Genomic DNA, 13,929 nt, shown 5'->3' on the forward strand with positions numbered 1-13,929 from the left:
TGAAGACATGTAAAGGAGCAATTGCAAATCACATTTACATGATTGTTAGTCATGCACATGATCAAGGCGCTTATACAAGTGAGCCACACGCCCTATGTTCAATCCATGCAGCCCTGCAGTAGTGGAAATACTTTCTGAACAAGAACTGGTCTGGTCAAAGATAGGTCAAGGAGACGAATGGGAAAGCCAGCTGCATCTCGACATGGTTCCCACAGGCGCCTTCACATTAGATGCTTGCATCATTTCCAGAGACTTGAGACCCCGCTTTCTGGATGTTGACATCCCGCTCTCGGTCCTTGTGGCGTGAAAAATGGTGATGCAGCCACATGGTGGCACCAGTATATCGATGATCAAAGAGGGCCTCTGACGGAGCAGGCCTTCAATCGGACGGCGACTTCAGAAACTTGAAGCTTCCCGCATTCCATAGCCATTCCGGCAAGCTCAAGTATTCAATTACAGAGACCCCTCATAGAGCAGCATAGCAAATGGACAAAAGCCCCCTGGAACGGATTCTGGAGAGTGCACCATCAACTTCTGATTCATAATGCTGAGAGCGGTCAGGAAGCAGATTACACGGACCAGATAGGTTAGAGGCACGGAGAGCCGCAAATGCGCAGGTTGACATGTTAATAAACCATCCGTGCCTGGATGATCTAATCTTGTAAACTCTACGCCTTTCATCTACTGGCTGAAGACCAGAATGGGGAAGTATGCCACGGTGGGAACAACAGACCACTAATTACACCACCAGATTGTATCCACATCTATTCATGCTCTGGCCATCGTTATGCGTATCTGCAGAATTTATCAGCATATGCCAGGCCACAGCGCACGCTGAAGGTTGACATGGAAGAAACACTGCCTCGAGGGTCCGGGCTATACATGATGGGATAGTAGACTATTACGGCTGAAGGCCTGATGAGCTCACAGAAGGACAGTCTGCATCTTGTCCCGAGCGATGTTTATCGATAGCATCAGCAATATTCATGGATTGTCCGACATGCGTCGTGAGTACTCTTGCGAAGTTTAAGTGTTGCGGACTGCGAGGGAGAGATGCCGAATCAACACAGATTTAATGGGATCCAGTGAATGACGCCTTCTTGATCGGACATCCCCAGCCCGCAGCGCGTCTTGTCCTTCCCCCCGGCAATCTGCATAGAGCTCCTATGCTTTCACCAGCAGATGCACGAGAGCCTAGAACCTGCCAGTGCGCACAAATGGGGTGCTTACATTGACATGTCTCACTCACTATGGGAACCAGGCAGTGCTGATTCAAACTAAAATGCACAAGGATGATGGGCGTGGGCCCACAGCTTTTGCCTCCGTGCCACATCTCCTTCGGTGCCAGTTAGACATGCCTTTCTGCACATTCAGTGCTGAAGGTATCCTCTGGCTTATAGGGGTAAGCGCCAAGGAAGCGGATAGACAAGCTCTGTGCCTACCTAGTTCCCACTGAACTCTTCACATCACGCGCTCGCAGCTTCTTCCAAGTTCAAAACACCAATTTATCAAGTCCTTGTAGCATGAAGAGCAGCGACGTAGACATACGATAAAGTTTCCAGCATTGAACAGGTTACTGGTGATTAGGAAGGGCTCTGATAGTTGGCGGGTCTCCGGGGTCGCAGCTTCAGTGATTCTACTGCAAGTCTGCAAATCTCACAGTTTATCCATCAAGTTCAAGTGCCTGAACAGGAGGATCACTAGCAGACAATGCATCAAACAGGCAGAAGCACTCTAGGATAGCCTGCGAAAGATGTGTCATTAACAACTGCTGAGATATGTGTGCTGTGCATCATGCAGCGTGCTTGGCATCTGCATATCACCTCGCATGATGTGAGTGGCCTTCAGTTGTAGAGTATGATTTCAGCAAATGTCAGCACGCAAGCCTACCGAGAGATAAACAGAGATACCTCATGTCCATGTATTGCACAGAGTTGACAGTTCATATAAGACTGTTGGGGGTTCTGCATGTGCATCATGCATATTTGTAGCCACAGATCGATCGAGCCACTCCACCAGAGGGATGGGGGACGCTGTTCATAAAGTGTGAAGGGGTAGGACTCAGAATTGTGAAATCCCAGCTCTGATATCTCAACAGAAGAAGTACGCGCTGATAATAATTTTTTCGTGCAAATACAAACCTCTCACGTCTGCATTTGCTGTTTTGTCATTTTCAAGTTTGCATTTTAGAAAATGTACGGCATATCCAAGAGAACATGATGTGCGAATAATGAGATGCCTTGTATTCTATGGAAAGAGTAAGTATCATCCATAATAATGACAACCTTGCCGGGCACGAGTGCATGAACGTTGAGCAAAAAGTTGTGACTATGCTTGCATAAGCCCGCACCACGCTACAATTTGTGATAGGTGCTGCATTTCGAGGTGACTAGCAGTCTCCGTCGACTCTCAAGTCCTTTGTGAAAGCTGTATGCTCAAATCATTTTGGCACGTTAGGTGCACTTGCTTATTGAAATATAGTTACTACCAACAAATTTGAAGACAGATTCTTGATTCCTCTGGGCATGCTATGCTGATCGCGCGATGACCATGTGCGTGAGCACCGTCTGGTGCTCCACCGTGCCGCTGCATGATTCAGCAGCGACGTAGACTTTGATTTAAACGCTACATGTTACGTGAAGGTGCGTTTTAAATAGAATATTTCAAACATAACTTGTTGCTGTTCGCTTATATAGCCGTGTTAACAGTCCCAGTCGAGCAAGGTCGCCCAACCTCACAGACAACACCAAAGTGACCAATCATAATCCTGATCTAGAAAGTCGCTAAAAACATGACAGAAGGTTCTTTCACTGAATCAGAGCCTAAAATGGAGCCCTTTGTCCCTCCGGAGCTGTAAGTCTCTTCTCGTTTGACTGTGCACTCTCGAGCTGAATGACCCAATTTACAACAGATCTATGGATGAAATCCGCAGTGCCATCCCTAAGAGGCTGTTCAAGCGTCACACCCTTCGAGGGGTTTTATATGTTATCAGAGACTTTACCATGGCTGTTGCACTGTGGTATGGTGCACGCCATATTGACGACCTTACCCGACCACTCGGCGGTGTCAGTACACTAGCCTTGATGGTAGGCAGGTGCTTTGCATGGTTGACTTAGTAAGAGCTTTGCTTCTGCCTCTAGCGCAGTTGATGCTGATGCTATATCACCTGCAGCTGGTGGTTCCAAAGCTTGGTTCTCACCGGGATGTGGGCCATCGGCCACGAGGTATGCTTTCAGCTCAGGGACATACGCTGCTAGATGGCTCACCAAAGCGCATCAGTGTGTTCACGGGGCTTTCTCTGAGAAGAAGTGGGTGTGCAACATCATAGGATTCGTTCGTACTTCAACGTTCTGTGTTTGATGCCCTTTGCTGACCCGCAAGCTAAATCGTGGACACTGCCCTCTGGACCCTGTTCTTCAGCTGGAGGATCACACACCACCAGCACCATGTGTACCATGGGTCAATGGAGCGAGACATGGTCTATGTTCCCTGGACCAGATCAGAGCTGAATGTCCCCGAGGACAAGGAAGGCACACTCGATTACGAGGACTATCTAGGTGACACGCCATTGTATGCATTCCTAATGCTTATGCGCCAGCAGTTTCTTGGGTTCCCTGCCTATTTCTGTACGTTGTTGGGCAATGTGCCTCTGCTGTGACGCTAACTTTCGCTCTCAGTGTTCAATGCCTCTGGGAAAAGATCGTATCCGAAGGGATCGACGCATTATAACCGTATGTTTTTGACTGAGCTGATAACCCCACGCATTTTGACTTACTCTTCCTCAGCATACGCTGTAATGTTCCTGGATAGCCAGAGAAGGGCGGTCATCCTGTCGAACATTGGCACACTGTCGATGATCCTCCTGGTGTACTTCGCATGCAGGACATGGGGAACAGCTGCGGTGGCCATGTACTACGGCATCCCATGGCTGTTCGTCAACCACTGGGTCGGCATGGTGACATATCTACAGCATACCGATACTGCCCTGCCTCACTACCGTGCCAGCGCGTGGATGTACACTCAGGGTGCTGCTTCGACCATCAACCGCGACTTCCTGAGATGGATGGGCAAGTTTTTTCTGCATGGCGCCTCTTATTATCATGTTGCCCACTATTTCTTCCCCAAGATGCCCTTTTGTACGTTCTCACTTCCCTCTTTATTTGTGATGACACATGTATTGAAGACATTATAGATCATCTTGAAGAGGCTACTGTACACCTGAAAGCTGTTCTTGGGGACCAGTACTATTCTTTGACAAAGCCGGTTTTCAAGGCACTCTGGGACACCTACAATAATTGCCAATTTGTGGAGAACACAGGTAAAGATCTATCTGATTATCCGATGGGTTATGAGCCATCTGTGCAGTTTGCTACTGATACAAACATACGGGATATTGTCTTCTTCCACAATAGGAAGGGACAGCCTGTCAGAGAGCTGGCTGCCGGTACTGATAAAATAAAAATCTGAACCAGGGGGTAAACCTGATTGTTATGCAGTTGGCACCAGGAATGTAATCAGTCTCTGCGGCCACAATACTTCCATACGTAAACTTATGCAAATCTATGTGTCTCAACCTGTGATAGGCATCTGTCTCATGTTGAATGGCTGTGGAAAAACGTCCCCATTTAGGGGCCCAGGCGTAGTAGCATGGTTGCATCTGAATAGATCCCCCACGACAACGACGCCCTTGAACCTAGAGGCCGCGCCAAGAGAGACATCACTGCCGGCCGACGAGCGCACCTCGTGAGCTGCCGGCAAGAATTGCGGGAGCTGCGAAGGGCGGAGATGATCTGTCTATCACTAACACGTCTACGAAGATTTCCACAAAGATGAGCACATACAGATACATGCAGATCCTTAAGTTTGCTCCTCAGTTGAGTTACGGCATCTGTTCCCAGCAGATAATGATGGCCAGAGCATTATGGTGCATATGAGGTCATCAAGAAAATGTTCAAACATCTTGATGTCGCTTGTGCATCTTGCCAGTGGGTCTGGACCGACATTTCCTGAGCACCTTGAAGTTGTTGGTCAACACCTCAAAGACAGGTCCCAACAACACCTGAGGCAAACTAAGGCATGTCGTCTAATCCAAGGCACCTCCAACGGAGGTTTTTCTGATGGCCTCAGGTAAATGCTACAAAGTATTGAATCCCATCAACAGCGACACGAGCAGGCCTGCGCCAGTAATTCCTATGCACACATGCCACAGCACGTCGAGACTGTCTGCAAACGTGATGCGCACCTCGATACGGAGCAGCTCGGGGAGAGTGCCAATGACGGGGATGACCGAGTATGCGATCGACACACCTCCAGGGAACTCACCAACGAAGCATATCGGGAGCCACTGCGAGAGCTGTGTTTGCAGCACCGCCGTCCCGATGGTCACGCTTCAGACCTTGAGCAACAAAACACTCATTGTCAACACAACCTATGAATAGAAAGCATGCAAAGTGTACCCACTGGCGCAAAGGACCTACAGAACGCGAAGAACACAAGCGCATGTGCGTTCTCCATGATTGGCAGCAGCGCGAGGATGGGAAAGTATGTTGTCGCGTAGATCATGCTGCTGCCCACGCCTTGCAGGACGAGGAAACCTGCTATGTGTGCAAACGGTGTGTCCACTGCCAGCGTCAACATCCCGCCCATGCCCGCAAGGTACAGTGCCCAGCCGAGCCACAGCTGTGGCCGGTACTGTTTTGTCGCGGTGATTGAGATCCCGGTGAGCATCAGGCATGGTTCCAAAGTGGTGACAAGCGGTAGAGACAGCACGCCAGAGCAGATGGCGGAGGAGCCAAAGCACGCTTGGAAGTACACTGGGCCAAAATCTAGAAAGAGCGTCAGTGTTGAAAGCTTCCAATATATCATCATAGTCCTCACAAAGAATGTTATACGAGACCACAGGCAGAAGGAAGGTCTGCAGGTAGCTTTTCTAAAATTAAGCATTATTTGTAAAAATCAAGGTAAGTCTCACCCGCTCATGCTGGTCCTGTTGGACACCAGAGCGAAAGTAATCTGGCAAGGAGTGCAAAATGTAGTTGAGAGGGCGAACAGACTGTCGTACGGGAGAAGCTCACGATAGGATTTTTTGTGAGGGTAGCCTCATAAAGCATGAACATGACGAGCCCAACGAATCCTATGATTAGCGTCGATAGGACTTATGCCGAGCTCCAGCTAAACTTGACACGGCCCCATGTCAGGCTAATCACAATCAAACTGGAACTCCCAATGATGAGCACATTTCCTCTGGTTGCAGTGAGCACAACGTCTGCATATACGAAAAAAGGACAAGACACACATCCAATCCATGCGAGATAGCTTCTCCGAGAACAAGCCGCCTGGTGTCCAAACTCGGAGGAAGGCGGCTATGAGCAGTGTGGCAACGCCGGTGATAGGCAAGTTCAAGTCTGTTGGAGACCGGAGTCAGTGGGCAGTATGCTGGAACAATGCTAGAACAACATACAGAACAACCAGCGCCATGCGGAGTGTTGTGCCAGTGCTCCGCCTATGATCGGTCCTATCGCAGCTGCCACTCCCCATGTCCTACAATCGTCAGAAACCGTGAGCCGACAATGCTGCAACTCATGGAAAGCAATGCAGTCTCTCACATGCCAATCAAGCCATTGTACGTTGCACGCTCTCTCAGTGGAACCAAGTCCAAAATGATGATGCTCGACACCGATAAGATGCCGCCGCCACCCACTCCTTGGACTGCTGCGACAGACAGACGTCAGACAATAGTCCAGGTTTACATTGTAAAAGCACTGGTACGTACTGCGTGCGGCGATGAGCCAGTTCATGTTCTGAGCCTCACTGCACAGAGTGCTCTCAAGGCCGAACATTCCCAGCCAAAGCAACATAAAGGGCTTGCAGCTCCAGATCTATACAGGGAACTCTGTTAGATCCTGCCTAGCCAAACAAAGTGGTGTGCATACGTCTGCCATGCCACCAGAGGCAGGAAGGAACACCGTCGACGCAAGGCCATACGCAGACGCGATCCACACAAATTTGCCGCCATTGAGGTCATGTGTGATGGTAGGCAGCGCAGTGGCGACTGCGCTCTGTGCTGGATGTCAACAATTCCAATCGAATATGCAAAGGGTGGACACACAAACTCCAGTGCAGAGAGAAAGACAAACATGCAGACGGCAAGGATGATCAGCCAGAACCGAATGCCGCGCCTCGCTGAGGTTGGGCCGGTGCTTGTCAACTTGACTCTTCCGTCGCCAGACATGTGATCACTTGCAGAGGCAGATGGCACGGGATGGTCAGAGACATTCATGAGCTGAGACAGAGTGGCGAGTGATCAGAGATGTGGGTGTGGAAAAGAGACCTACAGTGTGAGGTCTTGAGGCACATGTCTCATCGTACCTCATATTGAAGTGAGAAGTGCAAGCCCCTAGACGAGATGCATTTGATTACAACCGTTTCTGTTGCCAGGTGCTGTTGCTGGTGCCGGACAGGCACTGTGCTCCTGCAAAGCTGGAAATGTCGACCCCTGACATCAGAGATTGCTGGGCCAATGCTACATGACGGAAACTTGCCATCTTGCATTCATGAGACGTTTGGAAGTGATTTCTGATTTCTGAACAGTAGCAGATAGATTCAAGCAGTCTAGGTAGTCGCTGCGAGGCGCAGACTCGGTGTGTTAGCATGTCGGCCTGTGTGCTCCAATCCCACGACCATTGCAGATTGCATCAGCCTGTTGAAAGCCAGAGGGGGCCAACACACTGCTGTGAGAGTGACAGGCAACCTGTTACAGTACCGAAGTGCAACCACATCTGTCCAACGGGTTGTTTGACATGCAAGTACGCTGTACCATGACGCGCGGAAGGTGAGATGGAAGATGTGCTATGTGCTCCGGGGTGGACTGGATCTGATGCGTGATTCTTACATGAGGACAGTCAGTGAGAGTTGTTCATCAGCTGTTCGGCGTACTTGAGTGCCCAACTGTGTCTTGCATGAGAGAGATGTTGCGGCAGTCACTTGGCAATTTGGCATATTGATCGGGCGCTCCCACCGAGTCATGTGCTCTCCGCTCGGCAGTTTTTTCTGAGGGAATTGGGGTGGACGATCCCAGACAAATGCAGACTCAGCTTGGTATTTTGCGGCTGTGTCAATGTCTGCGACAGGTTCAGTCTATTTCTCCTCTAACTTTTGCAGTAACTGGCTCACAGCCCGCTTTCACCTCAACTGCAGCCTGCTCAGGAACTGAGCAGTTCATCCAACAAGCTTGCTCCGAGCAAAATATTGCCGCAGTGATGCATGAGGTCATGGCCAAAATTATCCATGCAGCGCAAATCACCATGAAAATTGTATGGTTTAGATATCTACGTGGATTGCTTTGAATGAGCTGCTGATGCCATGCGGTGGCCGACTGTCAACTGTGGTCTGCTGTCGCGTCACCACCTCTATGGACACAGCACGCCACGTCTCAGCGCATGCTCATCATGATGCAGGGCTGCCTGCGCTGAGGAGTCGCTGCCAGTTCACTCACCTACGCCTCATTGCAGTCCCATGATGTCTGGAAGCGACATCACTTTAACAGGTGGCCACATGTCTTGTTTTGTAGGTCCACTACCGTTATTTCCCTCTAGTCTGCGACGTGTCGGGCATTATGCTCACCCCAATCCTTCTCGCCTGCCTCAGTGCTGGCGCAATAGCTCAGCTGTCAATACCACGTCCGGCCAGCTAATTGGAGCCCAAACCGATGGAGGTGGGTTCTCGCGGATATCCCATGTTGCATGATTTGAATTGCCCACAACACGCATCGCTAGTCACCGCATTCAAAGGCGTCGTGTGTGCTTTCAGTTCTCTGCTGTGTTAGTGGCCACTGCTGATTCCAGGGTATTGCAGCGTTTTGCCCAAGCTCCAGTTGGCGACCTGCATTGGGCGCCACCACAGCCATTTGTTTCAACGGACGTTCAAAATGTGACTGCTTTCGCTCCATCCTGCATACAACAATTTGTGTCACAGGTTGAAGAGAACTTTTTCAATATTGGGGGGCCAACGAGTGCCTCTGAGGACTGCCTTTTCCTGTGAGCAGTCCTATCCGTGCTCTCCAAGACACTGCCAACTGAAATTGTACCTGCATTTCAGGAATGTGTGAACACCTACCAAGAACAATGGAACATTGAAGCCCGTTCTGGTCTGGATTTTTGGTGGGTGAGCTGACACAGTGTTACAATGAAAGTCTTTCTCAGCTGATAAATTCAGGTCACTTGCGTTTGGAACAACTGCATTGCCTACATACGATGGCTCTGATTTCGCAAAGAATCAGGATGTTGTTGTCATCAGCTTGGCTTACCGTCTCAACGTCTTTGGATTTCCAATGGCTGAAGATCTCACACCACAAGAAACTAACCTTGGGTTCCTGGACCAGGAGCTTGCATTCCAGTGGGTGCAGAACAATATCGCTCAGTTTGGTGGAGATCTACAGAAGGTAACCATCATGGTACATTTCTATTCCTGTAGGATCATCGAACAAAGACACTTAGTCACTTCTGAAGGGTCAATTTGCGGGTGCACAATCTGTTTCCGGTGCGTTCCTCCAGCACAACTCCACGAACGCACCCTTCCGTGCCAGCATCATTCTTTCTGGAGCAGTAACCCACACCTTTTCCGTGACGAACCACACACCATTTTGATGCGGTCACCCAGGCTGTGAACTGCACCCAAACCCCTGGCCCCGCTTGGCTTGACTGTCTCTGTGGGGTACTCGCAGCGACAATCGCGAATCTCACCATGGCCGACCCCAACACCTTCACATTCGACACAATTGTAGACAAGTACGTCTCTCACCCTGGCACGGTGCCCGCTCCCTGTTTGCTGACTTGTTGCCAAGCGTGACGTACTATGTCCAGGCACTGGACCGCATCCAGAACAATGAGTCCGCGATCAAGCCCATTCTGCTCGGCAACCTGGAGGGCGACGGGACTATCTGGGCACTCAGCTTCACCACCCTCCGGGCCGTGCTCGTGTTGTACCTGAAGCAGTTCGCGGACAACGTTACGGACGACCAGGTCTGCACACTGTACCCTGGCCAGAACAACACCATCATCATGGCGGACTTTATTTGTGATTGGCAGTACAGGTGGTGTGTCACTCAAGAATTAATCTTGTGGCTGGGATGCTCACAGTTAACAGGCCTGTAGCCGTGCATCTCTGTGGGCGAAGGCCTTCATTGACCAGGGCGAGAAGAACGTGTTCCGCTACACCTATGGTGTGTGGTAGTGGTTTGGATACAGACAGCTTCGCCTGATGCCTGCGCTGTCCAGGTGCCGTCTTTGCTGACCTCGAGCCCATCCCCGGCCTCGGGATATGACACGGCTCCGAGCGTGCGTCTCCCCACTTTTCTTGCTGCGCATTTTCCATCACTCACAGAAAAAACCGCGGCTTGCAGTGCCCGAGCTCTTCGGCACATTCAACGCATCGAGTGCCATACCAAACGAGAAGACACTCTCGTTGACCTTCTAGACGGCCATCGTCAACTTCGTGCAGGACCTGACAACGCCACCCGCGACGAACTGGATCCTGTATGTCCCATCAAACGCGTTGAATGCGCTTGCGTACGACAGGAACGTGCAGCCGGACAACTTCATGCAGGTGGTTCCCTCCGAGAACTTGGTGCACCCGCACGTCGCATTTCTTCTCTCTGCGTTGTTTCTGACCGTTTTTCTGACCATTTTTTTTTTGGATTCCAGGACAGGCTGTGCAAGGCGCTGTACAACCAGTTCTTGAGCTTCGCAGGGTGAGGCATTGGCGAGCAAGTCGTGTGCAATCTTATTTTTACTGCGGGCAGCAATTCATTTCACTGCACCATACTGAGTTTATCTGTGTGTTAGTGAACCTAAGCGCACCTACGCGCACTGTTGTACATGATGCTGCAAGTATGTGCACAAAAGTGCACCTACACGGAATCAAATCGCATTTTGTCGGCATCAAAACTTGGTCCTGCATGGTCTGAGACTCGATCTTGCTCAGCGCTTATCACAGATTTGCTCATTTGAGCAATCACTGTGGCTCAATGCAGAAAATCTGCGATAGATGCTCTTGCACATAGATGCCAAATAAGACTCCCATAAACCCAAGTCGAGCCTGTAGAGGCACACAAAAGTGAATAAATGTGCATGTACTTGCGGTATCATGTGCAACAGTGCACACAGGTGCACTTAGGTTCACTAACACACAGATAAATTCAGTATGGTACAGTGAAATGAATTGCCGCCTGCAGTCAAAACAAGATTCGACACCGCAAAAATGAGATTTTTATTTTTGTCCACCGCGGACCTTCATATTCTTCATAGACGACCAGAGTTGCACTCGCACTACAAGCGCCAGCCAATGGTTAAAACGCCACAACTTCACAAGGCTCAACCTAGGATATGCTTAGTTTCTAGACAATCTTCTGCTGCCTCACATCGTGCTATCGTTCCAAGGCTCCGACCGTTCCTCTTGTCTCTGCAACTCGAGAAACACCCGCCAAACAATGCAGTCTGGCTATGTATATTATTGCCATGATGTCGAGTGATACATAGTTGGCATCCAAGCACAACGTTAAACCGCCTAGTCTGAGTCTCGCCTACTGCTAGCGGGTAGGCTTAAGCCCAAGGTGTGACATGACCCCTCCCTCCACCGACCATCTCCTCCTGATTGGTCCCTGTTTGGTACATTGCCTGGCGCATATCGCAGCGGAGAGAGATTACAAAGTGCATAATTATCAAGACAGAGTTTGAGCATATTCTACAGAGTCCAGCAGTGAATAATCCAGAACATTGTCTCTCAGGCACTGCAGCCCCGGCACTGCAGAAGCGAGATTTTTATTTTTATCCACCACGGACCTTCAAAGCTTCAAGCTTCAAGCTTCATAGGCTGTTGCTTGGCTCTTCCTCATGTCCGCCAAGAGTTCATCTTCGCCTTGTATCAGCTCTTCTTATGCTTACTTTCCGTTAAGATATTCCTCTGGAGTACAATTTGTGCTCCACTTGAGTCGCCTTTCCTGTTACCTCTACGAACGACCAGGATTAAATCTTGAAGCTCTGCCCTAATGTAGGAGCACGATGACCTTAGTCTCTCCTTTGATATGTCTCCACAACGGCTGCACTCTTCGAAAAGCATCAGTCTTCCTAGATTTATTTTCACGCTCCAGTGCACCCGAATTGAGAACTTTTGGGGAGAGCGACACCGGCATCGTTCTACTTACTTTCCCAGTTATTCTCCCGTCCTGCTCGTTGCCCTTCATCCGTGTCAAAATAATGTTTCTATTCAAAAAAAGTTCCTGTGTCACATTCTAGATGTCGATGTCTCAATGAATCCCGGTATACAATTAATCCCACTAGCCACGCCAGATAACTTGTCTTCCGCATCCCAAACTGTGTGCACTACGCTCTGTACGGCCAAATAATCAGCGGGAGCGATGCTTTGGTCTTACCATCGAGTCCAGCGATGACTGGAAGCATCGTGATGCTGCCGGTCTCCTTCTAAATATTCTCAGCCGGGATGGCGAGCTTGAACTCGAAAGCGTGGACAAGCACAAACAGCAACGCTTTGGTCCTGGACGAGGTATGAGCACGAGAGCGGGATAAGCAGGGATCACAAGTGAGACCCACTCGACGAGAGCAAACCGGTAGCCAGTGCATGCCCGCGGCCCGCCCATGAACGTGAGCAGGTTGCCCCACACACCAGGCACACTTGCCGCCACCTTGGGGATGTGTTCCCAGCACTCAGGCCTGCCCAGCTGTCAGCACGCGGCTCAGCGAACACATGAAAAAAGGGAACACACTTGAACTCATGTGCATCCTCGCCCCAGATCTCCTTGCGCCGGTTCAGAGATATGATTGGCAAGACGACGAGGTCATCCTTCTTGATCTCGATGTGATCACGCACCCGACCGTATCTGTCCTTGTATGGTGTGTCTACAGGGATGGCGTCGTCCACGAACGCCTGGTGCGCCATTGCTGGCACCGGTGGGTGGCGCCGCATCGTTTCGCGCACGACCGTGTCCAGGTACGGCAGCGCATTCAACTCATCCATCGTCGGGCTGTCTGTGGCCACCTGCAGCAGCTCCACGCGCAGCTTGCGCTGCATACCGGGCCGCTAGGTGAACAAGAATAGCGCCTAAATTATCGTCTCGTGGTCAGCGATAACGGATGTCAGGACCTCTGCAAGAGACACGGGTCAGTCTTCTTCTGAAAACGCAGAAAGTGAGTGAGATATTCACGTGCGACGACCTCGTTGTCAGTTGCTGGTCCTCAAGGATGTCTGTTGACATGTTTGCCTGGATCAGGAGCGTCAGCAGGTCGTCTGGTTCACTCGAGGTTCTCCCCCCCCAGCCGTGTCCACCAAATTTGACCAAAGAAATGGCGAAGGGATGGGCGCTGAAATACCGACCGCCGCCCGGCCACAAAGGGTGACGTCAGGGCAGGACTGCCGGGATAGCCGGGAAACCAACTATGCGCAGCCAATTTATAAGCGCTTGTATCACGGCGGAGACCGATGCGAAGTTTTGTTTCCGGCTCCTACGCATCAAATGATGCGCCTGATCTCTGAATCGAGCGGACGCTTTGACCCGGGAACCCCCGCCGCCACCCCGTTGCACGACAGGCATTGGTAGGCCTGTCGCTGCGCAACGGCTCGGTCTCTTCAATCTATCGCACGCCAAACCTCAACCATTGGATGCATGACTGCAACCTCGCTGAGGCGCGCTCCTTCGAGCTGCCCATCAATGACTTGGCGTCGACATCCAGGCGTTCATTTCCCTCAATGACTGCCAGTAGAGCTGGAAGTCAGGCTATAGAAGTCGGAGCTCTCATCTGCGGAATGCAAGGCAAGTTACAGACCGTCCACAGAGAGGCGCTCTCCTCCTTTGCCGTGCATGCACGCCGCGTTCATGACCGAGGTGTATATTGTAACTAAGAGTGTGACGGTGTCCGT

General features: G+C 50.6%; 6 protein-coding genes across 6 annotated transcripts; 3 read left to right on the forward strand and 3 right to left on the reverse strand.

Annotated features, from left to right (window-relative positions):
- Positions 1-2,791: 2,791 nt before the first annotated feature.
- PHACADRAFT_30880 (uncharacterized protein) lies at positions 2,792-4,467 on the forward strand (the record flags this gene model as incomplete). The annotated part of the gene is made up of 7 exons (XM_007398474.1): positions 2,792-2,853; positions 2,912-3,086; positions 3,173-3,312; positions 3,421-3,626; positions 3,678-3,731; positions 3,786-4,136; positions 4,193-4,467. 7 exons carry the CDS (start codon positions 2,792-2,794, stop codon positions 4,465-4,467), a joined length of 1,263 nt encoding a protein of 420 aa, XP_007398536.1.
- Positions 4,468-5,134: 667 nt separating this feature from the next.
- On the reverse strand, positions 5,135-6,116 carry PHACADRAFT_198414 (uncharacterized protein; the record flags this gene model as incomplete). Its single annotated transcript, XM_007398638.1, has 5 exons — positions 5,135-5,344; positions 5,461-5,825; positions 5,878-5,924; positions 5,972-6,012; positions 6,075-6,116. 5 exons carry the CDS (start codon positions 6,114-6,116, stop codon positions 5,135-5,137), a joined length of 705 nt encoding a protein of 234 aa, XP_007398700.1.
- Positions 6,117-6,155: 39 nt separating this feature from the next.
- On the reverse strand, positions 6,156-7,231 carry PHACADRAFT_198415 (uncharacterized protein; the record flags this gene model as incomplete). Its single annotated transcript, XM_007398639.1, has 7 exons — positions 6,156-6,243; positions 6,296-6,404; positions 6,461-6,540; positions 6,606-6,708; positions 6,773-6,878; positions 6,933-7,058; positions 7,109-7,231. The coding sequence occupies 7 exons, from the start codon at positions 7,229-7,231 to the stop codon at positions 6,156-6,158; spliced, it is 735 nt and encodes a 244-aa protein (XP_007398701.1).
- A 1,983-nt stretch (positions 7,232-9,214) lies between these two features.
- On the forward strand, positions 9,215-9,644 carry PHACADRAFT_100111 (uncharacterized protein; the record flags this gene model as incomplete). Its single annotated transcript, XM_007398640.1, has 2 exons — positions 9,215-9,451; positions 9,507-9,644. Coding segments are annotated over 2 exons (375 nt in total), but the record flags the coding sequence as incomplete, so codon positions are not given.
- A 201-nt stretch (positions 9,645-9,845) lies between these two features.
- Positions 9,846-10,230, forward strand: PHACADRAFT_101236 (uncharacterized protein; the record flags this gene model as incomplete). Its single annotated transcript, XM_007398641.1, has 2 exons — positions 9,846-10,093; positions 10,152-10,230. Coding segments are annotated over 2 exons (327 nt in total), but the record flags the coding sequence as incomplete, so codon positions are not given.
- A 2,246-nt stretch (positions 10,231-12,476) lies between these two features.
- PHACADRAFT_101072 (uncharacterized protein) lies at positions 12,477-13,318 on the reverse strand (the record flags this gene model as incomplete). The annotated part of the gene is made up of 4 exons (XM_007398642.1): positions 12,477-12,549; positions 12,606-12,725; positions 12,779-13,092; positions 13,169-13,318. Coding segments are annotated over 4 exons (657 nt in total), but the record flags the coding sequence as incomplete, so codon positions are not given.
- Positions 13,319-13,929: the final 611 nt, after the last annotated feature.

This window comes from Phanerochaete carnosa (genome assembly GCF_000300595.1).
Source record: "Phanerochaete carnosa HHB-10118-sp unplaced genomic scaffold PHACAscaffold_8, whole genome shotgun sequence".
NCBI classification, from domain to species: domain Eukaryota; kingdom Fungi; phylum Basidiomycota; class Agaricomycetes; order Polyporales; family Phanerochaetaceae; genus Phanerochaete; species Phanerochaete carnosa.